Source organism: Podarcis vaucheri (assembly GCF_965113315.1).
Source record: "Podarcis vaucheri genome assembly, chromosome: 4".
Lineage (NCBI taxonomy): Eukaryota > Metazoa > Chordata > Lepidosauria > Squamata > Lacertidae > Podarcis > Podarcis vaucheri.
In genome coordinates, this window is record NC_138762.1 from 1562892 (window position 1) to 1587058 (window position 24167).

Below are 24167 nucleotides of genomic sequence, written 5' to 3' on the forward strand. Positions count from 1 at the left end.
CCATATATCTTACTGTTTTCTCTGACTATCCAATATAGAATCAAATAATTGCCAATGACTCCTCTGGAAGAGGGGAATCCTAGGCTCCCCCTGCCTCCATCATCCCTTAAACATAAGGCCACATACTCCTTGCTCCTCCATTAGGCGTGAACTTAGCCTCACAATAGGAGGCAGGAGGCGATCAAGGGCAGCACATACCCCAGACAGAGACCCTTCAGAATGGTGGATTGGATCCTGATATTTTCAGAGGAGAAACACAGGGAAGCCCTGCAGCTAGGAGGATGTATAAATACTCTCATTGGTCTTTAGACAGGGGTGGGTGATGAGCAGATGTTTCTGCTTGCCAAACACTCCTCTTTTGTGACATATTTGTGATGTATCGATGATGCAGCTGGAAGTGTATTATGGGGAAGGGGGGAAAGTCTTAAAAGTTCACGCAACCCCTGCTCTGGGTTCCTACTCTTTGTGTGTTTGAACCTCGTTGCAACAAATAAAGATCAGGTCAACTGACCGCTGTTTGCTTCTTTAACTTGGCTGGAGACTCCTTCTTTAGCTGACCGGGAGAGACCCGCAGGGAATGGCACCCCAGTGAGCTGGGCAGTGGAGCAAACCCTCATCCCAGGATTTCCCCTTATCAGTAGGAAGCTGGGCCAGCTAAAGCCATTATCTTGCAAAGAGACAGGGGGGAGCAGTTCAGCAGGTTCCTTCTACTCGATTCTAAGCGCAGAGATGCAAAGTCACAAACTTGGAAGGGACCCACAGAGATCTTCCAGACCAGCCTTCCAATCCTCCAGCCGTATAATGGCACTAGGATATCAGATGATGTATTTCCCGTGACTTCCCTAAGGATTCCCAGCACGGAATTTGTCTTTTCCACATTTTCATCGAGCTCTCCCTACCACCCCAGGGTCTTGCTCCCCTTCAGCCGCTAGCAGCCCAGACCCTGCATATCAGCTGCCGGTGCTGATGGGAATCGCATTTGCTGCTTATGCAGATGCTGGTGAGCCAGATCTCCAGCAGCTCTCCTGGCTTTCGGAGGAAGGCAGATCACTCAGGTGCCTGGCAAATGTGCAGCCCTGAGGATCCTTTGCAGCTTGGAAACACATGCAGAGTGATGCAGCCATTTCACCTCCTGATGAAGCAGATACCACACACGAAATTGTGAATATGACTCTTTTCTTTCAGGATGGCAATTATTAACAAGCAGTCGTAGTATTTCTGCATATCAAGTCCAATGCAATGCGTTTCTCTCTCTTGAGCCCAAGAGAGGGTTTTTTGCTTCTTGCTTTCAAAGCTCCTTTGCAGCAGAGCATAAGTTGCCAGTTTGTCTGTCCTCACAAACTCCTCCAGGCAGCGTGTTCTTGGAGCCTCCACATTCAGCAAAGCAACAGTGGTATAACCTCCAACTCCCCCCCCACCCCCCACTATTTATGACACAGACATGCTGAATTTTAAAGGGAGCTAACAAATCAACAAGGCAATCATTCAGTGTTTCTGTAACCTTAGTTGGAGTCACGAGATTTTGCAGCTATTGTATTACATTACATAGGTTTTCTTCCCCCACTACTAAAATTTATTTTTTTGTGAAATACATTGTCTAACAAATACGGTACAAATGCTAGCAACACTCCCTAACCAGAGGCTGCCCTGTGCTTTGTTTCTCCCCAGGGTCTCCTCCTCGGCCGACCCAGCTGTGCCGCCCAAAGATGCCCCTGGCCCTGATCCATGATGCTGCCTGGCACTCCTCGCAATGCCACCGCCAGCGCTCCAGGCCCCTTCACCCTGCTGGGCATCCCAGGGCTGGAGTCCCTTCAGGCCTGGCTCTCCATCCCCTTCTGCTCCATGTACTGCATGGCCTTGCTGGGGAACTTGTCCCTCCTCTTGATGGTCAAGACGGAGCCCAGCCTCCACGAGCCCATGTACCTCTTCCTCTGCATGCTGTCCCTCACCGACCTGGTCCTCTCCTCCTCCACCCTGCCCAAGCTGCTGGCCATCTTCTGGTTTGGCAGGCAGCCCATCGGCTTCAGCACCTGCCTGGCCCAGATGTTCTTCATCCACTCCTTCACGGCCATGGAGTCCGGCTTCTTCCTGGCCATGGCCTATGACCGCTACGTGGCCATCTGCAACCCTCTGCGCCACGCCACCGTCCTCACCAACGCCGTGGTGGCCAAGATCGGGCTGGCTGTCGTGGTCCGGGGGGTGGTCCTCTTCTTCCCACACCCCTTCCTGGTGGGCCGTCTGCCTTTCTGCAAGTCCAAAGTCATTGCCCACAGCTACTGTGAGTTCATGGCTCTGGTCAAGCTGGCTTGCGCGGACACAGCGGCCAGCAGGGGCTACAGCCTGAGCCTGGCCTTCCTGATTGGGGGCTTCGACGTGTGCTTCATCAGCCTGTCCTACGCCCTGATCCTGCGCACGGTCTGCCGCCTGCCCTCCAAGGAGGCTGGTCTCAAGGCGCTGGGGACCTGCAGCTCCCACATCTGCGTCATCCTTGTCTTCTACACCACGGCCGTCTTCTCCTTCCTCACCCACCGCTTTGGCCACAATGTCCCTCACGCCGTGCACATCTTCATCGCCAACGTCTACCTGGTGGTTCCGCCCACCCTGAACCCCATCATCTATGGGGTGCGGACGAAGAAGATCCGGGACCGGGTGCTGCAGGCCGTCCTGTGCAGGAAGAGGTGATGATGGTGGCCAAGCAGCTCACGACGTAGTTGCAGTTCCTGCATTGCAGATGGTTGGACTAGATGTCCCTTGGGGACCCCTTTGAATTCTACAGTTCTATGAAGTCGCAGAGCAACTCTTGCAGGGGAAGAACCATACCAGGAAGGCATTGCTCTCCCATTTTCTTCTGGGAGTGTCTTTGGAGGCTACTACATTTTGGGTAACTTGAAATCCTGAACACAGACTAGAACCCCACAAACTGATGGCGATGGCCAGGAGCTCACTGCCATCTTCAGATGGCACCAACATAGAATCATGGAATCCTAGAGTTGGAAGAGACCACAAGGGCCATCGAGTCCAACCCCCTGCCAAGCAGGAAACACCATCAGAGCACTCCTGACATATGGTTGTCAAGCCTCTGCTTAAAGACCTCCAAAGAAGGAGACACCTTGGTCTCTGTATCCATGCAGTGAGACTTGCTGGGCCTGGGGTGGCAGTGGGGGTAATTCAGCGAGAATCTTCTGCTAGCGCCCCCCCCCTTTGAACCAGGATGAAACCCAAACTTTTGATGGCCTTGACCCAGTCTGACATGGATTGGCTGGATGCAGAGGAGGGGTGGGGGGCACCAGCTGGAGAGCCCCCAAGGGAAGAAGGCTCAGAACCTAGGGAGTGGTGGTGGGATGTTGAATGGTCAGAGGGAGAAGACTGGGAAGAGAAGGTGTCAGAAGCAGAAGAGGCAACAGGGTTTAGTGAGCAGAGAGAGGCTGCGGCAGAGAGCAGTCCAGAAGCAGAGGCAGAAGCAGAGGCTGGAGAGGAGGGGGAGCCAAGAGGCAGAGGTCAGCCAGGCTGGCAAGGAAGCCAGGTTGTCTTCCCCTCCTGCTGCAACAAGCTCCCCTCCCTGCTGGTCTCCCAGGACCTTGAGAGGGATGAAGTGGGAGGATGAACTACCACCTCCCCTTTTCCCTGGTCTCCCAGCACCAGGAGAGGGATGAAGCAGGAGAAGCAAAGATGGGCAATGCGGGGGAACCTCAGATTGCTTAGGAAGGGGGAGGAGGAGAGTTAGGGAACTGTGGGAAGGTGGGGTCCTTCAGTCCCCCCAACTGCCTCATGGGGCAAGAGCTACAGGGCTGAGTTGCTGTGCTCACTAGGCCTGTTCTCTTGTGCTGTCTTGTTCCTTTGAATAAGTAGTTCACTTCACTGACGGAGCACATGTGAGTTATTGCTGCCCTGCTCCTGACACAACCCCCGCCCTGCAAGTCCATTTCTAAATTTCTGGCGGAATATCGGTGGGGTCCAGGTGGAGAAGAAGCTGGGAGAGGCTCTCTTTCTCGTGGAGAAATTGCCATGAGAACCCATCCATTAAACTAAGTTAATTTCAATTAAATAGACACCTGGTAGTTCTGCTGGGGTGCGTGGGACTGGTGAATATTTACTATTGCTTCTTGAATAGGTAAGTGAAATCAATCTGAGGTAAATGATTGCTGAGGAAAAAATGTGCTCTGAAATTACACTTATGGAATTTTTCTAACTCCTTCCTGATTTATTCCTTTACCCTTTCTTGGTTCATGAGACCAACCCATCCTCTGTGTTACAACTCTTGTTCACTGAAATATGTGTGTTTGCTCTTCCTCATAACTCTCCTCTGACAGTCTTACATTTTCCATCTGTTGTGATGTACTAAAACAAAATATTGCTTATCCTTCAACTAAAGACACCATGGTAGCTTTCAGGAAACCTGTTTACTGAGCATTCATGAATGGCTGACATAAAATTTGCAGTTACAGGTAGGTAGCCATGTTGGTCTGCTGTAGTCGAAACAATTCCACCCACTTTGAAGATTTCGGCAGGTATCCTATCAGGTCCACTGGCTTTGTTGTTTTTCATTTGGTTAATAGCTGTACACAACTCTCCCAGATTTGGAAATACAGTGGTACCTCGGGTTAAGTACTTAATTCATTGCGGACATCCGTACTTAACCTGAAACTGTTTTTAACCTGAAGCACCAATTTAGCTAATGGGGCCTCCTGCTGCCGCCGCGCCACCGGAGCACGATTTCTGTTCTCAACCTGAAGCAAAGTTCTTAACCTGAAGCACTATTTCTGGGTTAGTGGAGTATGTAACCTGAAGCGTATGTAACCTGAAGTGTATGTAACCTGAGGTACCACGGTACTGCAAGCTCATCTCTAAATTGTTTTTGCAGGATTTGTCTCAAGGCAAATCTAAAAAAATGTAGTATTAACACTGACAACTGGGAAACACTGGCCTGCGAGATCTCCAGTTGGAGAACAGCCTTTACCAAAGTTTTCATGGACTTTGAAGACACTCAAACTCAGGACCCAAGGGAGAAATGTGCTAGGAGGAAGGTACGCTTGGCAAATCCACACCATGATCAGCTCCTGCCTGGAAACCAATGTCCCCACTGTGGAAGGACGTGTGGATCCAGAATTGGCCTCCACAGTCACTTACGGACTCATTGTTAAAACTGTGTTTATGGAACCAGTTACAGATAGGTAGCCGTGTTGGTCTGCCATAGTCAAAATAAAAAAAAATCCTTCCTGTAGCACCTTAAAGACCAACTAAGTTTGTTCTTGGTATGAGCTTTCGTGTGCTCATCTGTTTTCTGTATTTCTGTCTTGCAATAGTTTAAATAAAACTCAGTTTCCTCCTTGAATGCAAGTAATATTGGTTTAAGAAGCACTAATACTGGACGACAGAATTTGCAACCTGAAACCTCCAACTTAAAACATGGGTGTTTTGGTGTGGCAGTAAGTGTACTCTGGAACTCCCTGCTACTTGAGTAGCTGAACTCACATGTCTATATGGATTTATGAAGTTTTTCCAGTGAGCCAGTACATTTATCAGTGAATTCTTACATTTGGTATTGTGCAGCAGAGGCCCTTTGAATAGATAGAAAGAGCTCGACTTCCGGGTTAGCGCCACCGGCAATGGCGGAATTCCTCTGATCGGGAGGAATCCGCTCCGTGGAAATCAGGGTCTGGCCGCCATGGTGAAGGCGGAGACCCATTAAAAACCACAGGTGGGAGAAGCCTGTGGGCGTGGGATTCGGCTGGCACCTTTTGCGCCGCCCCTACTTGTGGGGAAACCCGGTTTCGGGGATCTGGAACGACGTGGGGTGAGTGGTGCGGTGCTTCGAATTGACTGCTTCTTTCATGGAGTGAAGCCGCATTGCTGTTGCCGGAGAGCGCTGACTTTTTCCTGTCGACAATTGGACTTTAAACAACTACCCGTGAGTAGAACGGAAAATTGGATCTTTAAACATTTTAATTTGGCAGCGAAACAGGAAGGTTTCAAACAGGAAAGTTTCCTGCTTGGCAGGGGGTTGGACTCGATGGCCCTTGTGGTCTCTTCCAACTCTATGATTCTATGATTCTAGGAAGTCCGCCTTCCTCTTTTGTAAATAGATTGAAGCAAAGACGCTGCAAGCTAAAGCCTTGGAAAGCCTTTCGTAAAGGATTAAATTTCCATCGGTTAAAATCATTAAACCCCCTTTGGAAGCAGGGGAAGAGGGGGGGGATTTTGGACCTAGTAAGCCTGCAGGAGAGAGTGATGAAAATCAAATTACCACCGCTCTGAACCTGGAAACGGGCTGCCAGTAAGATTGACGTCTTGGGAGAGTTCATTGACTGTGAGCAGAACGTATGTTGACAGCTAGCTAAATAAGAGAAATATATTGTTTCCATTGTCCTCTTCTGCGTTTAAAAAGGAGGAAAAGTAACTGAAAATTGAAACTAATTTTACAGCTTAAACTGTGCTTGAAAGGATTGATACAAGTGGAGACTGTTTCCCTCTAGAGGGAGCTTTTGAAACTGTTACAAGAGTGGAGCTGGGGAATCTCCAGCTGCAAGATAAGAAACTGTGAGAATCAGAGATTGACCTTGGACCATTTAAGAATGTCGACAGAAGAAGCCTTAGTGACTGTACTATGTAAGATAAGCTATTCGCTGGAACAGCTCCACAAGAAGACGGATGTTATGACTACTAAAATTGATAACTTGGGACAAAAAGTGATTAATTTGGAGCAAAAAGTGAACATCACTACGGAAATTATTAAGGATTTGACACAGGAACCCACTTCGACAGGACAAATTGGGGAGAAGACGAAGGAGAAAGTTGTTGTTGTTGAACCTAAAGTAATACAAGTGGGAGCCCCAGCCTTACAGAGGCAAATTGAGGTTTATAAGTTGAGGCCTTTTATGATTGAATATAGAAAAAGTCAGATTTTGCGGATCGGAGCCCTGCTCGGACTGGAGAAGGAAAGTTGGATAGATCCCTTCATGTAGGGATTTACTGACCGTGGGGACCTGGACTTGGGTCAGGAGGTGATTGGAGTTGTGGGGGCCTTTGGATTTGGAGGAATTTTGAAACATGTCCTGAAATATTATATGGACCTTAGTTTTAACTATGGAGAATTGGCTGACCTGTCGAGAAGGAATAAAAGCATTGTTAGGTTGGAGTCTCCCCGAGATCTGCTCTTCAGCATCAAAGAAGAAGACCTGCAGAAGGGACTTGGAAAAGAGTTAAGAGCCTCGGACAGAAGATCTCCAGGTTGATGAACTATATGGAATTGACAGAAAGGACTGGCAGAATCCGAAACCAGGGAGAGGAGATGGTGGAAGAAGATTGGAAAAGTTTAAAGTTTATATATAGAAATACTGTAAAATTAGGGTTAGAAAAATGTTGGAATGAAATTTTACGGCTTTAGTAGAAATGTTATAAGGAGTTAAGCATAAATAAGTACTTAACATTAATTGAAAATAAGGTTAAAAATATGTTAAAATATTTATATGACAAAAAATAGAGAAAGTTGGAAAGGAATTGCTGAAACAATTAACAGAAGTGGAATACAAAAAGGGAGGTGAGAGGAGGTCGATGAAACAAGGGAATGAAAGATAGAGTATTGAAATGGTATGATGTATGTTTTTAAATTGTTGTTGTTTTGTTTTGTTTAGTTTAATGTGTTAAGGTTGCGTTTTGTATTGTTTATATATTGTATTGTATTGGTTTTCTCTCTCTCTTTTGTTTCTTCTTCTCGTCTTTTTTCTTCTCTTTTTTCCTGTAAGCTTTAAAAGTAATAAATATTATTTTTTTAAAAAAGAATAGATAGGAAGAAACTGCGATGAAGTGTTTTGTGGGGACAAATAAAAAAAGTCACAAAAGCGATTGTGCTGATTTTGGTAGTGGGCTGCATGTGCATGATATCTGCTGAAGGGGCAACCCCCCCCAACCTATACATAAATTCCTGCAACACCCTCCAGAGCAGGGGGAAAGAACCTTGGGATATGTGAAGATGGCTCTCCTCTCAGTCTCCTTTTTCCCAGGCTAAACATACCCAGCTGCTTCAACCATTCCTCATCAGGCTTGGTTTCGAAACCCTTGATCATCTTGGTTGCCCTCCTCTGCACTCCTTCCAGCTTCTCAACATCCTTCTTCAGTTGTACTGCCCAGAACTTGACACGGGATTCCAGACGGGGTCTGGCTAAGGCAAAATAGAGCGGGACTATGACTCTCTTGATCTGGTTGAATAAAGTAATCTGCGTTTGCCTGGGACCTTCTCCCCAGGAACTACGGTAGAGGAAGCCTCAACCCCTTCTGAGCCAGTGTGGTGTAGTGGTTAAGAGCGGTTGTCTTGTAATCTGGGGAACCGGGTTCGTGTCTCCGCTCCTCCACATGCAGCTGCTGGGTGACCTTGGGCCAGTCACACTTCTGTGAAGGCTCTCAGCCCCACTCACCTCACAGAGTGTTTGTTGTGGGGGAGGAAGGGAAAGGAGAATGTTAGCCGCTTTGAGACTCCTTAAAGGGAGTGAAAGGCGGGATATCAAATCCAAACTCTTCTTCTAGAGGAAATAGACTTGTATGCCAATTGCTGCTGCTCTTGGAATCCGTCTTTCTTGGGAGACTATGAAGGAGGAGGGCACCTTTGGAGGTGAGGTCAAACCGTTGGAGATCTTTGGATGAAGGATGGTATGTAAATTTAATAAATAATTAAAATAAACATATAGATTTATGTAGTGCATAATAGATGTTGATTGGCAGTTGAGCATTTGATGAAGTTTGATGGATTTATTTGTTTCAGCACACAGTGAATTCAGTGGAGGGAAAGAGTGGCCTGGAGAAGGCAGGGGAAAAGGAACAGCATCATTTGCCTGCTTTTTATATGTTCTGTGTTTTAAATGTCCCTGAGATCTCTTGATGAAGGACGGTATGTCAGGTTAATAAATATTAACAACCACCACCATCCGTTGTTAGTCCCTTTGTTACCGGAAAAATCCGAGGGCTCCCTTGGACAAAAACAAAGACACCAACCAGGATAACTTGGAGCAAAACAGCAGCCTGTAGGCTTGGCCTTGATTGAACTGTTGCAACAGGGTATTCCCTTCACTTGCAGGAGAGAGGAAAGACCCAGAAAGATGGTGTGCAAGACCTTATAAAAGCTTTTGAAATTCCCATCCTCCAGGTCAAGCCCACCCCCAGAAACATCATGCATACATTACAGAAAGGAGGGGTTGAGGGAGGAGTTGTGGTGGTAACCTGAGTGTCCTGTCACCTGGCTGGTTCTTCCTTTCCCCCTGCCCATGAGTCACTTCCAGGAGACAAAGGGGAGTTGGCAGTTTCCTGCCCCCAGAGGGAAGATCTGATCATTGTCCTTTGTTTCAGTCCATGCTGAATCCACTCCCATATGCAAGTTCTTTGTGATCCTGATTGTCTTCTGTCTGGGATCATCAGGGTTGGCATAGCGACTGGGCAGGGCTCCTGTGGATGTGCTGGGATGCTCAAGGGATTATGGCTGCCCTGTATCAAACCTTCCCCATTTTGTAGTCCTTCCTTCATGGAGTCAAATAAAAGTGGAACAGTGCAACTCCGATGTATGGTTGATTTTTGTATGAGTTTATAACAGAAATGTGGCGTATGTAGTGTGTGAGTGTGAAGTTTGTACAAACAGAATGATTGGGGTGGGGGGGGTTCCTGCTACATCTTGAATGAGCAATTAAGCATTTCTGGAAGGGGAAATGGCATACTTTTGTGTATAAGCATAAAAGGAATGCATTAAAAGATATTATTCATGATAAAAATAGGATTTATTTATTTTGAAGTTCGCTTGGTTTCTCCTTGGCAGCCAGCGCCATTATTTCAGCAGGGCTAGAACTCAGGACCCGCTGCCTTGAGGGACATCTAAGAGAAGTTGGGCAGGGAAAGGTCTCCCTTGGGAGGCGGTGGACTCTCCTTCCTTGGAGGTTTCTAAGCAGAGATCGGACGGCCATCTGCCCTGGATGCTTTAGCTGAGATTCCTGTATTATGCTGTTACGGCTAAAATCTGGGTGCGGGGTTACTCTGCCACCCAGCTCATCGGACTAAGTCCGTGGGTCCCTGCGGAAGAAAATGAGCTCAGCCGGACACAGGAGCAAACTGCAGAAGGTCCAAGTTTATTGCGCAACAGGTTCAAGGCGAGATTGAACAGTGAGAAAGGGGTGACATGAACTTTTGAGTTTTCCCTCCATGTCCCAGAATACAGTGCATGAAACGTCACGAATACATTATGGGAAGGTTGGGTTTCACAAGTTACATCATGAATATACTTTACACGTCATGAATACATTATGAAAAGGTGGGATTACATTAATTAGCATTTTCGGATGAGGGAGGGGGGATATGCGGAGCGGGAAATATACATAGATACACATTTATTGAGTACCGGTGGTGGCAAGACAATGGGTCAGAGATATGCATCGTCTGCCACCTAATATTGCCCGAAGGAAGGATTTTGCAAGACTATCTGACAGGATTAAGAAATTCCTGTGTACGTGACCTGCCGCTTCGGGGATTATGGAGGTAGGGGTAGCATTATGGAGTCCAGGGGGAGGTGAGTTGAATGACACCAAAAGTGAAGAAATCGGAGTTACGGTTGATTTTATATCAATTTTTGAAGATTTCAGTGATTTCTAAGCCACTCTGTACTATAGAGCAAAAGCAGAAACAGAGTGGATACATTGTAACAGGATTTTGACAGTATTACTTGAGAGATTATGGAGGACAGGGGAGGGGTGATGGAGTCCTAGAGACATTGAGCAAATATATTGTAGTGAAGAAGACATTGCCCCCCCCCCCGTTCCGTATCAGTCCCCCATTCGGAGATAGATTTGCATTAAAGTTCTGTAAGAACTTGCAAATCTTTTCTCCGCACCCTAAATCTCGGTGAATGGGATGTGTGGCTTTATGCAAACCTGAAAGGGACTTGCAAGCCATGCCTCTTATGGTCATTTGCAAGTATATCAGTGCAGGTAGCTGCATATAGGGTATTATATAAAGAACACGTCTTGTATTTTGTTGCTAAATTACTTGTGGCATTCTCAATAGTGTTTTATGCTTTACACCTAGCAGGAAGGTCTAATTGACTGAAAAATGCAGTTGGTGTTTTGTCCTTTGCCATTTTTGTGTGTTTCTCAGGTGTCAAGCTAGCTCTTCTGTGGTCTCACACTGACATAGTGCTACAGCAACACATCCTGTCTGTTGAATCCCCTCGGGGCTTTCATTTAACCATGTTGCCTGGCATTCACCATAGCTGGCACATAGGTTGGGCATCTCGTGAGGGAGATGCCTTGGCCTTGGCCTTCCTATGGGATTCTATTATAGGCTGTGGTTTTGCACGCATGGAGAGTTGCTCACTTGCACTTAAAGGACCAAAAGGCTAATTGCAGCCTGGATACACTTGCCCAATTCAAACTGAGTCCAATTTGAATTTATCTTGCCCCATGGTTCTCAACTCTTCAAACCAATCTGTTAAATGAAAACCATTCTTAACAAGGACAGTTGTCCAAATAAGTCAATTTAACTCTATAAGGGATCATTCCTGCTAAACCAAAGCATATGCACCTTCATGTACCTGGTGTTTTATGGATCCAGAAGCTTGTCCTTGGAAAAACGAGGTTTAACACATTTTAAAATGGATATGGAAAGTTGGCAGGGTGCCAGGTGGAACAATTAAATGTGGTTATAAATTGATCTAAACATTGGACTCCAGAATAGTGTGAGCTATTAGAAAGTATAAAATGCATGAGAATTCTCCATTGGTGTGTAAGCAATAAGACATTAACATAAAAACAATTACACACAAAAATTGCCCCCCTTTGTGGAAATCACACTGTCAGACACATTTCAACATTCTCACATAATAACACATAATACAAAACAAATTAATTAAATATCAGTTACATATCTTGACACAATTGTGATCTTTTATGCATGTATCTTTTGAATCCTGGAGCACAGTCTTAAGGTTCAAAAGTGAGAAAATGTCCTTGCAATTCAACTCCTCCCCTTAGCCATGAGGGGTTGTTGCTGCTTTTCATCCTTGCACATCTGTAGAAGTGATATCCTGTAAGGGGCAGGGTTTTGGGGCTTAAAGACAGTTAGAAAAGGGAGGGGGCAAAAGGCGAAAAGGATGTCCTTCGGTTTCTGTTGGAAGTTGCAAATAATAAAATCTTAGTGAATTAAACATTTTATTCATTATCACATTTCCATATAATTACTGTGATTATCTGCTAAGTTTGTTTGCTTTCCTTCACTTAATTTTTGTTGTTGTTGTTCTTTTCATATTATAAAATAAAAAATTACTCCACATGTATAGAAAGAGAACTGTAAAAAATACAAAGGTTAAAAAATAAAAAAGAAAGAAAAAAATTAGATTACCAGTTAGATGAAAATGGACTTGACACAAAGACATCAGATTCAGAAAATAACTATTATTAAATAGTACAAAGATATTATCAAAACCACACATATTACTACTGGACTGGAAAAAATGGAAAAACAATGAGGAAAACTTAAAATTCACCATGTGCTATTCAATAAAAGAACTTCGTGAGACTGACTTTCAACATGTGATGAACATGTCCCCCAAAGTAAAACACAAACACACAAAAATGAGCTATGAGGAACCAAAAATAAATAAATGCTAAGACACACAATTAATAAGTAACCTGAAGTAATCTGTTTTGGCATTCTAACATCCCAAATGAAAATAAAAGTGTTTCTTGATGTGACATCCGCTGTAATGTTAATAGCGGAATACTGGGAAATGAGTTAATACCAATAAAATGAATGGCAATTTAAAGTTGTGCAGGTACATTGCACTAGCCAAAATGACAGAATTAGTAAGAAATGCTCAGGCCAAAGGTAAACAAGTACCATTCCACAAACAATGTTTGGTTGTGCTTCGATTAACTTCATAGACATCATGGAGAAACTGATTAAATAAATGAAAACAGATTATTTGTAACTTAAAAAAATGTCAAAGGCACAAAGAGATAGAGGTCACTAATACAGCAGGGATTCAGACTTGTTTCACAGAACAGAAAGAAAGTTGCTGTGGGAGGAAAAGGGACAAACACTTTGTTATCAGGGTTCACATATCCTGTTAAAAGGGAAAATTATTTCATGTGAAAAGCCTGTCAGGAAATGCTGTTCCTAAAATTCCCAATCAGGGGGGAATGCTTTGATATTTACCTGTGAAAAGAATTTTGCATGTTAAGATTTGGAACCTGGAAAGCTCTTGACTTTTGATGGGCTAGTTTTTTTTTGTTTTTTTTTTTGTAGCCTTTTGTCTTAAGTAGCCCCTGGGGCAAAGACAGATTAAGGGTGATTTCCCTCAATGGTTCTGACTTTTCTTTTACATTTGGAAGAAACCTCCTCTCCCTCCTTACAGTCCCCCCCCCCGTCCTCTCTCTCTCTCTTCTTTAGCTGATCTAGCCTCTGTGCATGTGCAGAGTTCATGTCTCAGCAAACCTTTTGTACTATTGAAAATGTTGCATCCTTTGGCTAAATTAACATTTGAATAAGGGAAGGGAAGGGTATGGAGTAGATTTTGAAAACAGGGTTTGATTTTAAACAAAAAAGAGAAACTCAGCAATTTAAGTATTTACCAAAGCTAGCGATTTCGGCCCAAGCAAACGAGACTGCTTCCTTTATGTACAGGAAAGGGCTAATATCCCTCTGGCCATTCGCGGAACAATCAACCGCTCTCTTATTTATGAGTAAAAATGGCCAGAGAGTTAGAATTCATAGGAATTTTTTTTTTTTTTTAAACATTCTCAGTCATTTCGGCCTTACCATTTGCAGACAAATGGATTGGTCAAGGCTAATTCTACTTGATTATCCATTTGTATGTGCTTAAACTTTGAGTAGACTTTTAAGTCTGATTTTTGTAAATAATAGACAAAATGATAAACACTGTAATCACTTAAATGCTCGATATCACCAGTTCTGCTTCAAACATCATGGCTTTCACCTCTCATCACACCTTTTAAAAAAACAAAGAGCCAACCTGGGCTGAATTTCAACTCATCAGCCACAAATTGGGAAAGTTGAAAGGGACCTGGGGTCATCTAGTCCAACCCTAAAATACAGGGTTCATAGCAAGATTTGTACTACCAGAAACACACACATACCTATAGAAATTATCTTTAAAGGAAGATTGAAGTTAACATTTTTCCTAAGATAGGGAGAGGATCTTTTATAAAGCAAAGTTAATTCAATTGATATAACCACTCACAAATAATTACAACAGCCATAGATTTGACAATTTTGTTGAACTTGCAGAGCAATAGTAAGCCTAATCTATGCCCCCCCTTGCAGTTTCCTTTAAAGGAAGCTTACTCAGGAGTAAATTTACCTGGCACAGAATAAGAAGGAGAAGGAGGGGAAAAAAAAACCCTGAAAGAGACAGAATGAAACAGGGGGGGGGGCATTTTCTAAGAAAAGAGGCCAGGAAGTCTTATAGAAACTGATATCAGGAGCCTTACAATAACTCTTCTGTCCAACCAAATCAAAGTTAAAACTGGACTCAGATATTTTCTTAGAAGGAACACCATACTTTCATAGGCATATGCTTAATGAAATACATACACTGCATTTTAGCTTGAGAGCAGTTGGCTCAACTAGGCTTTTGCAGCAGAAACATTAGGTTATCAGCACCTTCCAAAATAAGACTGTAGACTCGCAATCTCAAAAGTTGGGGCAAAGCAAGAGGTGGGGTAAACATTTGCACACTTCATTCTCATTTTCTCTTATTTAGGACTGCTAAGATCCAGCATGACTTCCTTATTTAGGACTGCTAAGATCCAGCATGACTTCCTTAGATTTAAATTTTGAAGCAAGCTTGCAGTTTAAACTATGCACACTTAAGAAAGGCAGTCTGCCAGAGACAGAAGGAACAGACAACACACATAACGGACAACATGTAAACATACATATTCTCATATATGTATTAACAGACAACACACATAACAGACAACATGTAAACATATATATTCTCATCCTTTAGTTGGTTATTGCAAGGAGATGGGCCACTACCTTTGGCTTCATTAAGTGAAATTAGTAGGAAGGTCCCACATGGTTTTATGAGCCTCCTTGCCTCTTCAAACACACCACCAGGTAATCAGACTGGTAGGGCTCACAACGCTTGGTTGACTGGGTACCCCTTTATAGATGCATGCGTTGCTGTTGTTGCTTTTTTGCTTTTTCCTTTTTTTTGGGGGGGGTGTCTGGGATAGAGAAGGGGAAAAAAGAGGGGTTGATTAGGATTGGTATGTCTAGGGGTTTGGTACGCTTAGTACAGGGACGTATAGTAAAGAGGAGAAGGGGCTTCTAGTTGCCTGGCAACTTCCTTAGTGGGTTTTAGAGAGCTCTAGCTATCCGGTTCCTTGCGTTCCATTTCCTATTTCCTTATTTCCTTATTTCCTATAACCTGGGGTCTCTTTCCACTCTGCCGGTCCTGCCCAATTCCTCATGGGCTATCCCTCCTGGCAACCTCCTACCTATCGTCACATCTCAGGAAAAGGGGCCCTACTGGACGCCCGCGCCATGCAGTGCCAGATCGGGTGGTCCCTGGATAGAATTTCGGGTCGAAAATCCCCCTTGCTTTCGGAAGCGAGCTTACAGTACACGTGGTATGTAGCTCGACCGGTGCGGCTGGGATTGGGATAGAAAGCAAGACCACTTCCTGCCCCCTAGAAAGGACGCTCGGGAAGATCGGAAAGAGAGCTCCAACCCCTTGCTTTCAACTGGGATGCCCGTTGCAGAGAGTCGGCTATCTTTCAAGTCGGGTCTCTCCGTCTTACTTTCAGGCTCCCAATTGGTGCGGCTGGCTGGAGATTTTAAGGAAAAGGGATAGAGCTCAGAACCCCCCTTTCGGGTTGAGCAGCGGTCCACGGTCTCTCTCACTAACCGGACCAAGAGAAAGGCAAGAAGGAGCGATAGAGAGGAGGGCAGAGAATTCAGTTGCCAGGAGACTTCCACCCCCTTCCCACCAGTGCACTGGATTTTCCTTTTTCCTTATACTCACGCGTCTTCTATGATGATCCCGGGATCGATGAATAAGCCGGCTGGATCCCTCTTTTGCTCCCCGGCTGAACTCCTAGGGCTTTCGATTACCGCCCAGAAGATGGCTGGGGGTCCAAAAGGATCTTCCCAGGCAAAATGGCCTGGAGCCGGCTGAAGATTTCGGGGCCCCCAGTCAGCAGCTCGGGAGAACCGCAAGCCCCACGTTGGGCGCCAACTGTTACGGCTAAAATCTGGGTGCGGGGTTACTCTGCCACCCAGCTCATCGGACTAAGTCCGTGGGTCCCTGCGGAAGAAAATGAGCTCAGCCGGACACAGGAGCAAACTGCAGAAGGTCCAAGTTTATTGCGCAACAGGTTCAAGGCGAGATTGAACAGTGAGAAAGGGGTGACATGAACTTTTGAGTTTTCCCTCCATGTCCCAGAATACAGTGCATGAAACGTCACGAATACATTATGGGAAGGTTGGGTTTCACAAGTTACATCATGAATATACTTTACACGTCATGAATACATTATGAAAAGGTGGGATTACATTAATTAGCATTTTCGGATGAGGGAGGGGGGATATGCGGAGCGGGAAATATACATAGATACACATTTATTGAGTACCGGTGGTGGCAAGACAATGGGTCAGAGATATGCATCGTCTGCCACCTAATATTGCCCGAAGGAAGGATTTTGCAAGACTATCTGACAGGATTAAGAAATTCCTGTGTACGTGACCTGCCGCTTCGGGGATTATGGAGGTAGGGGTAGCATTATGGAGTCCAGGGGGAGGTGAGTTGAATGACACCAAAAGTGAAGAAATCGGAGTTACGGTTGATTTTATATCAATTTTTGAAGATTTCAGTGATTTCTAAGCCACTCTGTACTATAGAGCAAAAGCAGAAACAGAGTGGATACATTGTAACAGGATTTTGACAGTATTACTTGAGAGATTATGGAGGACAGGGGAGGGGTGATGGAGTCCTAGAGACATTGAGCAAATATATTGTAGTGAAGAAGACATTGCCCCCCCCCCCGTTCCGTATCAATGGGGTTGGACTAGATGACCCTGGGATCCCCTCCTATCTCTCCACTCCTGAATTCTAGGATGAATCATAGAATCCTAGAATCCTAGAGTTGGAAGAGACCCCAAGGGCCATCGAGTCCAACCCCCTGCCAAGCAGGAAACACCATCAGAGCACTCCTGACATATGGTTGTCAAGCCTCTGCTTAAAGACCTCCAAAGAAGGAGACTCCACCACACTCCTTGGCAGCAAATTCCACTGTCGAACAGCTCTTACTGTCAGAAAGTTCTTCCTAATGTTTAGGTGGAATCTTCTTTCTTGTAGTTTGGATCCATTGCTCCGTGTCCGCTTCTCTGGAGCAGCAGAAAACAACCTTTCTCCCTCCTCTATGTGACATCCTTTTATATCTTCGAACATGGCTATCTTGGCTATCCTTGCTTCCTGCAAAGCCCTTTCCCCTTTCTGGCCAAGGGAGGGAGATGCTCAGAGTCCAACCGAGAGTCACCACTCCCAAAAGCATACCTCGGCAGAGGCGTAGCCAGGGGGGCAACTGCCCCCCCCCAGCCATTAAAAATAATAAAAAGCTGAGATTCTGCAAAGCGAGAGAGGGCTGAGCTGGAGGGACTCGGCTTGGCAAGGGTTAAAGGGAAGTGAGCTGCCTTCCTAGAAAGGACAGGAAGCGCAGGGGGGGGCAGGTCCTCCAGAGCCAAGGCCCCTCCCTCCCCAGTCCTTTCCTGCAAGGAAGGGGGGGGTGTTGCTTTGGTGTCTCTGCTGCAAGGGCTGCCTCGCTGCCCCCTCCTGGGATCTGGTGAGTCTCCTCTCTCTCTCTCTGGGATCTGGTGAGCCTCCTCTCTCTCTCTGGGATCTGGTGAGTCTCCTCTCTCTCTGGGATCTGGTGAGTCTCCTCTCTCTCTCCCCAGAGGGTGCAGTGGGGAGACGGGGGGGGGGGTCCAGGGCTTCAGCAGGGGAGGGGCCTTGGGGGCCTGATCTGCTCCTGCAGGGGGGGAAGAGGAGAAGAGGAGAGGGAGTCAGGGAGGAGAGGGTCAGGGGTGCAAAGACCCCCCCCCATATGCTCCTGCTACCCAGAGGAGGAAGGACTCCCCAGGAGGAAGGTCAGGGAAGGAGAGAGGGGGGGACCCCCAAGTCAGGGAGGAGAGGGTCTTGCCAGGGAGGGGCCAGGTCTGCCACGCTCTCCTTCCTGGAGATCAGAGGATCCCAAACTCATTTGGCCTTCCGCCCCCCCCTTTCAGGAAAAAATGTCTCCCACGAAATCTCTTTCTTCAAACAAAGGAGTCCCTGGGACTTTGACTCTGTGTGACGTCGCTCGGCATCAGTGCACAACAAAGGAGTCCCATTGCACAACAGGAAACATGTGCAAATGGTTTTCCAAAGCTGGACGAGGAGGTGGACTAGCCCCCCCCAAAAAAAAAAAACCACGGAGAGGAAGGAAGGAAAGGCTGGCTGCTGCATTGGGGACCAGTTTCCCAGTGTCTCCCAGGGCAGCTCCCCACGGAGGCCACGGCAGCCATCCCCTCGCACCCAGAGCAGGGCATCCCAGGACCACATCCTCTTTGTGCCAAAGGGATTGTTGCTGGCAAAGCAGCCGGAAATGGGCACTGCTACTCCCTGAGCCTCCAGGGACCTTGGCATCAAGGGCTGTGCGTGTGTGTTAAGCCATCCAAGAGAATAATAATGTCCAGATACATTCCTGGCCCTCAGATCAAAGAAAAAGGGACCCCACCCCAGGAGTCTGTCTGGAGAGCGGCAGAGAGTCCAAGTGCAAGAAAAGGAGATAGAAGCAGGGGAGTGGGGGTGGGGGGAGAGCAACTCCTGAGGACCCCCAAGTGAGGACCCCACTAGAGCCAAGCATCCATTTTTCAAATGACTCCCTTGTCAGTCAGTTCTGACTTCATGCATTGACTGGAAGGCAGGAGCAACTAGACTGATTCACCTCAGAGAAATCCCTTCAGTTGCCTCCACGTTTTGCATTGCAATCTTCCTTCTAGGAGAGCTAGAGGCTGCTTCCCCTCCTCCTCCTCCTCCTCTTCTCCTTCTTCTTCCTCCTCCTCCTTCCTCTTCTCTCCTCCTCCTCCGTCTTCTTCTTCAGAAGATATCTCATGGTTTCGTACAGTCCCACCCTGGTTCCTAGGAAGACTCATCCATGCTTGCTCAAGGAACATTTCTCTTCTTCTGACCTAAGAATTCTGTAACTAAGCAATGTATTTGCTTTGTAGGATTTCCTAGCACCTCATTAGCACAGGCAGAACTTGGCAGAAGACCAAAGGGTTCCTTCTGATCTCTCAGAGGCTTCCTGAGAGCACAGATGGATGAGCGAGACTCAGCTGGCCCTGGAGCAGAAAGAGGCCATGCCATCCAAACTGGGAGCAGTGGGGGATTCTGGGGAAACTCTGGGCAGAAGATCCTGGGTGAGGAGGACACCTTCAGCTCAGAGGTGCAGAGCCAGCAGTTGAGGCAGTTCTGCTTCCAGGAGGCCAAAGGACCCCGAGAGGTTTGCAGCCAAATCTACCACCTTTGCCACCAATGGCTGAAGCCAGAAAGGCACACGAAAGCTGAGATGCTGGACCTGATGATCTTGGAGCAGTTCCTGGCTGTCCTTCCTCCAGAGATGGAGAGCTGGGTGAGGGACTGTGGAGCGGAGACCAGTTCCCAGGCGGTGGCCCTGGCCGAAGGTTTCCTCCTGAGTCAGGCAGAGGAGAGAAAGCAGGTGAGAGAGACTTTCCTCTGGATACTCCCAAGGGGCTCCAAACACGATGGAGAACATCTCATATTGCTCTATTGATGGCCCATCCTTTTTCTTGGAAGACATCCATAGAATGAGTTCTAACACTCTTTAAGTCTTTGTCATTCTCCTTCTAACATTTCTCACCATTCATTCTCTGTTTTGAATTCTTGTTGCTCTTTCAGGAAAACGATCATTTTGCAGAAATGGACCTAGATTCCTGTGAGGCAGAGAGGTCTCCGTTGGACACCAGAGAGAGGCCACTGGGTAAGGAGGAAGGTGGTTTTTCTCCATTTGGTCTCATTCTGTTGGTTTCCCAACTAATCTGTGGGTTCTTTGTTTTTTTTTTGGGGGGGTGGACTGTTGGGGTCAAGGGTCCAGAGGAGGGGAGGTGTATTTTTATACAACTAACATATGAAATGGGCACAAACCTCCAACTGCACTCAGCAGGAAAGCCTTTCTGAAAGGCCCATCTGTAGTTAGAGATGCCCTGTTTCACCTGTGAGAGAAGCGGGCACTCCTGGCATCCTGCTTACCTTTTTTCTCTTGCAGGTGACAGAATGATGCCAGCAGGACCTCCTGATCCATCTTTTCATGGGGGCAGAAGGGAAGCAGCGGCTGTGGAACCAGATCAGGTCAGGGGAAGCTGCCTTGTGGGGACAGAGGCCGAGGGATGGAGCAATGTCATGGACTGGTTGGGCACAGAGGAATGGTGGGAGGAAGCAGCTGGGGAACCAGGAAGGGAAGACCTTTCGGAGCCGAAGGAGTGGAGGTGGAAGACGGATGGGTGGTCAGAGGGAGAAGATGGAGAAGCCTGGGAAGAGGAGATGTCAGAAGCTAAAGGGGTAACAGGGCATAGTGAGCTGGGAGACTCTGTGGCAGAATGCAGTCCAGAATCAGAGGCAGAAGAGGAAGGAGGCGAGTGGGAGAGGAAAGTCGAGAGGCAGAGGTGAGTCAGGAGAAGGAGGAGCCACCGGAGGCTCCCTCTCCTTCTGCCAGAAGCCACCCTCCCTGCTTGTCTCTCAGAGCCAAGAGAGGTCTAACATGGAGGAGCAAAGGCAGGCTGCACACTGGCGCACTGTTCAATCGTATGCTAGAAACCCCCCCGGGGGGGCGACTTAGAAAGTTGTGGGGAGCCAGGGGCCTTCACTCTCTTCAAACTTTGCACTATATAATCTCACTTTTCATATACCTCCACACTAAAGTAACTTCTACCTAGACAACTAGTCCATTAATTGATTGAGAGTGCAAACTGACAGACCCTCCGGGAATGAGCTGCTCTTCTCATTCGGCCTGAAGCTCAGCCAAGACTGTGAACATCGTGTTCTTGCTGATAAAGAGTTAACTCCAGCTGTGAACTGTGGGACTGGTACTGTCACTATCTCTGTTTTCATTCTTTCTTGATCCCTTTTAATCTCTCAGTTCTCTTCTTTCTCTTAGCTGTCTCCTCCAAAGCTTGGACTGGTTTTTCCAAACCATTAGTTTTACTGGATAGTGTTTTGATTTCTGTTGTCAATATGTCCATTTTTTTGGTGTTACAGTATGAGAAACACACGGTGGAATACTACCTATTTGCACAAAGATGAAAACCCATAATTAAAATGCGGAATAAAAGAATTCCATTAAAACATTAAAATAGGCATCCATAATAAAAGTGTGCAGCAAAGCAATCCTATTGAAACAACACAGCAATTAACAGGAAGGAAATAACAGAGCATTGTGTAGCAGGTCATATTTCTGCTGTCTCAGAGGAGGACATTTCCCTTTTTCTTTTAGGGTCCAGTGTGCTTTGAAGATGTCACTGTTCGTTTCACAGATGAGGAGTGGGCGTTGCTGGATCCTGACCAGAGAGCTCTGCATAAGGACGTCATGGAGGAGAATCGTGGGATCGTGGCCTCTCTTGGTAAGGCTCCCTGTGGGATCTTAATATCTGACTGCAAATTTTAAAAATACCTCCGTGTGACAAACCTCATATATTTTCACAGAGCTCAACAGCGCCCCCTACAACACCTGGGAACCTAACACCCCCACAATAAACCTTGAACAGTAAATTACCTATTTTTCTGTGAACAATCTTCCTCCAGTTCTGCCTTTTTATACCACAATTGGGCTGGTCTGAACTGCCCAGGTATCTTAAATGTCAGCTTCAGAGTTGTTAGGAAAGATAAGTAGCTTCTGTCAGTTTTTCTGTTTTTGTTTTTGCTGCTGTCGTTCTCTGATTGACCAAAGCGACTACTGACATTGGAGAATCTCAGGTATTAGTAGCAGTGATGATGATGATGATGATGATGATGATGATGATGATAATAATAATATTTATTTATACCCTGCCCATCTGGCTGGGTTTCCCCATCCACTCTGGGAGGCTTCCAACACATATAAAAACATGAAATAACAAAATGTGATCCAAAAAGGAATAAAAGAAAAGAAACAGAAATATTGGTGGAGATAAGCTAAAAGGAAAAAGAGGTATTAAGAAACCCAGACAATGAAACAATCAAACAAAATATCAAACTGCTACAAGCCAAATTTGCTACGCTAATAAATCAAGAAGTGGAATGGAATATTAAAATATTAAAACATAGAAATTTTGAGTTTGCCAACAGACCAGGGAAACTACTGGCTTGGCAACTCAAGAAAAGGCAGTGATAGGATTATAAACAAACTGAAACTGGGAAACAAAATAATAGATGAACCGAATGAAACATGTAAAATTTTTGTAGGTTATTATAGAGAATTATACCAAAAAGAAATGGAAAACGGGGGGGGGGGGATGAAGAATTTTTTAAACATAATAACCTGCCAGTAATTGTGAGTGGGGGAAAAATCAAACACCAATTACAGCCATAGAAATCCAACAATACAAATGCGAAATCAGGGAAGTCACCCAGTCCACATGGATTGTCAGCCTGCTATTATAAGTAGCTGGAAGAAGTCCTATCACAACCTTCAAAACATGTAATGAATGATATAGGGGAAAACACCAGAGACATGGAAGGAAGCATTTATAACACTAATTCCCAAATGGGACAGATCGAACACTTATTTCAAACTACATACCAATTTCATTAATCAATAATGATTACATACTTTTCACATCCATCTTAGTGGAAAGATTTAAAAAGACCCTGAGAAAGATAATCCATGAAGACCATGTGGGCTTTCTCCCTGGATGACAAATAAACAGCAATATAATAATAATAATAATTTTTTATTTATACCCCGCCCTCCCCAGCCAAGGCCGGGCTCAGAGCGGCTTACAAGCAATAATAAAAACAAGATGAGTGATTACAACTTAAAAACAAAAATAAAATACAACATTAAAATAATGGAACATTAAAATATTAAAATGAAGCCTCATTGCAGGAGAAGGAAAAGAAAAAAGAAAAAGGGGGCGGAGGGAATCAAATTGGCTCCAATCCAAAGGCCAGGCGGAACAACTCTGTCTTACAGGCCCTGCGGAAAGAAATCAGATCCTGCAGGGCCCTGGTCTCATGAGACAGAGCGTTCCACCAAGTTGGGGCCAGTGCTGAAAAGGCCCTGGCTCTGGTTGAAGCCAATCTAACTTCCTTAGGGCCTGGGACCACTAGGGTGTTGTTATTTATGGACCTTGAGGCTCTCCGTGGGGCATACCAGGCGAGGCGGTCCCGTAGGTACGAGGGTCCTAGGCCGTGAAGGGCTTTAAAGGTCAAAAGCAGCACCTTAAATCTGACCCTGTACTGCACCGGGAGCCAGTGCAGCTTGAAAAGCACTGGATGAATATGCTCCCATGGCAGAGACCCCGTGAGGAGCCTCGCTGCAGCATTCTGTACCCGCTGGAGTTTCTGGGACAGCTTCAAGGGCAGCCCCGCGTAGAGCGAATTACAGTAGTCAAGCCTGGAGATGACTGTCGCGTGGATCACTGTGGCCAGGTCGGGGCGGGAAAGGTAAGGGACCAACTGCTTGATGCGGCGAAGGTGGAAAAATGTCGCCTTGGCTGTTGCTGTGACTTGCGCCTCCATGGAAAGGGAGGCGTCAAGGATTACACCTAAACTCTTAACGGAAGGCAATGGCACTAATTGGGCCCCCGCAAGAGAAGGGAGTTGGTCCCTCATCCCCATGCTATCCCGACCTAGCCATAGGACCTCTGTCTTCGAAGGATTTAGTTTCAATCGGCTCCCACGAAACCATCCAGCCACAGCTTCCAAGCATCTGGTCAGTGTGTAAGGGGCCGAGTTGGTGTGGCCATCCATCAGCAGATAGAGCTGAGTGTCATCAGCATATTGATGACAGCCCAGCCCAAAGCTCCAGATAATCTGGGCAAGGGGGCGCATAAAGATGTTAAAAAGCATTGGGGAGAGAATTGCGCCCTGCGGCACTCCACACATCAAGGAGTGGCGTGACGACATTTCCCCCCCTAGT

General features: G+C 46.2%; 3 protein-coding genes across 3 annotated transcripts in view; 2 read left to right on the forward strand and 1 right to left on the reverse strand.

The window, feature by feature from the left end:
* LOC309530284 (uncharacterized protein) overlaps positions 1-24167 on the reverse strand; it is a 435057-nt gene that overhangs the window by 269056 nt on the left and 141834 nt on the right. The gene's annotated exons all lie outside the window — the stretch shown is intronic.
* On the forward strand, positions 1726-2682 carry LOC309531540 (olfactory receptor 52P1-like; the record flags this gene model as incomplete). Its single annotated transcript, XM_082221131.1, has 1 exon — positions 1726-2682. The coding sequence occupies one exon, from the start codon at positions 1726-1728 to the stop codon at positions 2680-2682; it is 957 nt and encodes a 318-aa protein (XP_082077257.1).
* LOC309530381 (uncharacterized protein) overlaps positions 19207-24167 on the forward strand; it is a gene marked incomplete at its 3' end in the record, with an annotated part of 54276 nt that continues 49315 nt past the window's right edge. The window contains exon 1 of the mRNA XM_082219309.1: positions 19207-19664. Within this exon, the coding sequence (XP_082075435.1) occupies positions 19350-19664 (315 nt within the window). The 5' untranslated portion in view covers positions 19207-19349. The remainder of the gene's footprint in view (positions 19665-24167) is intronic.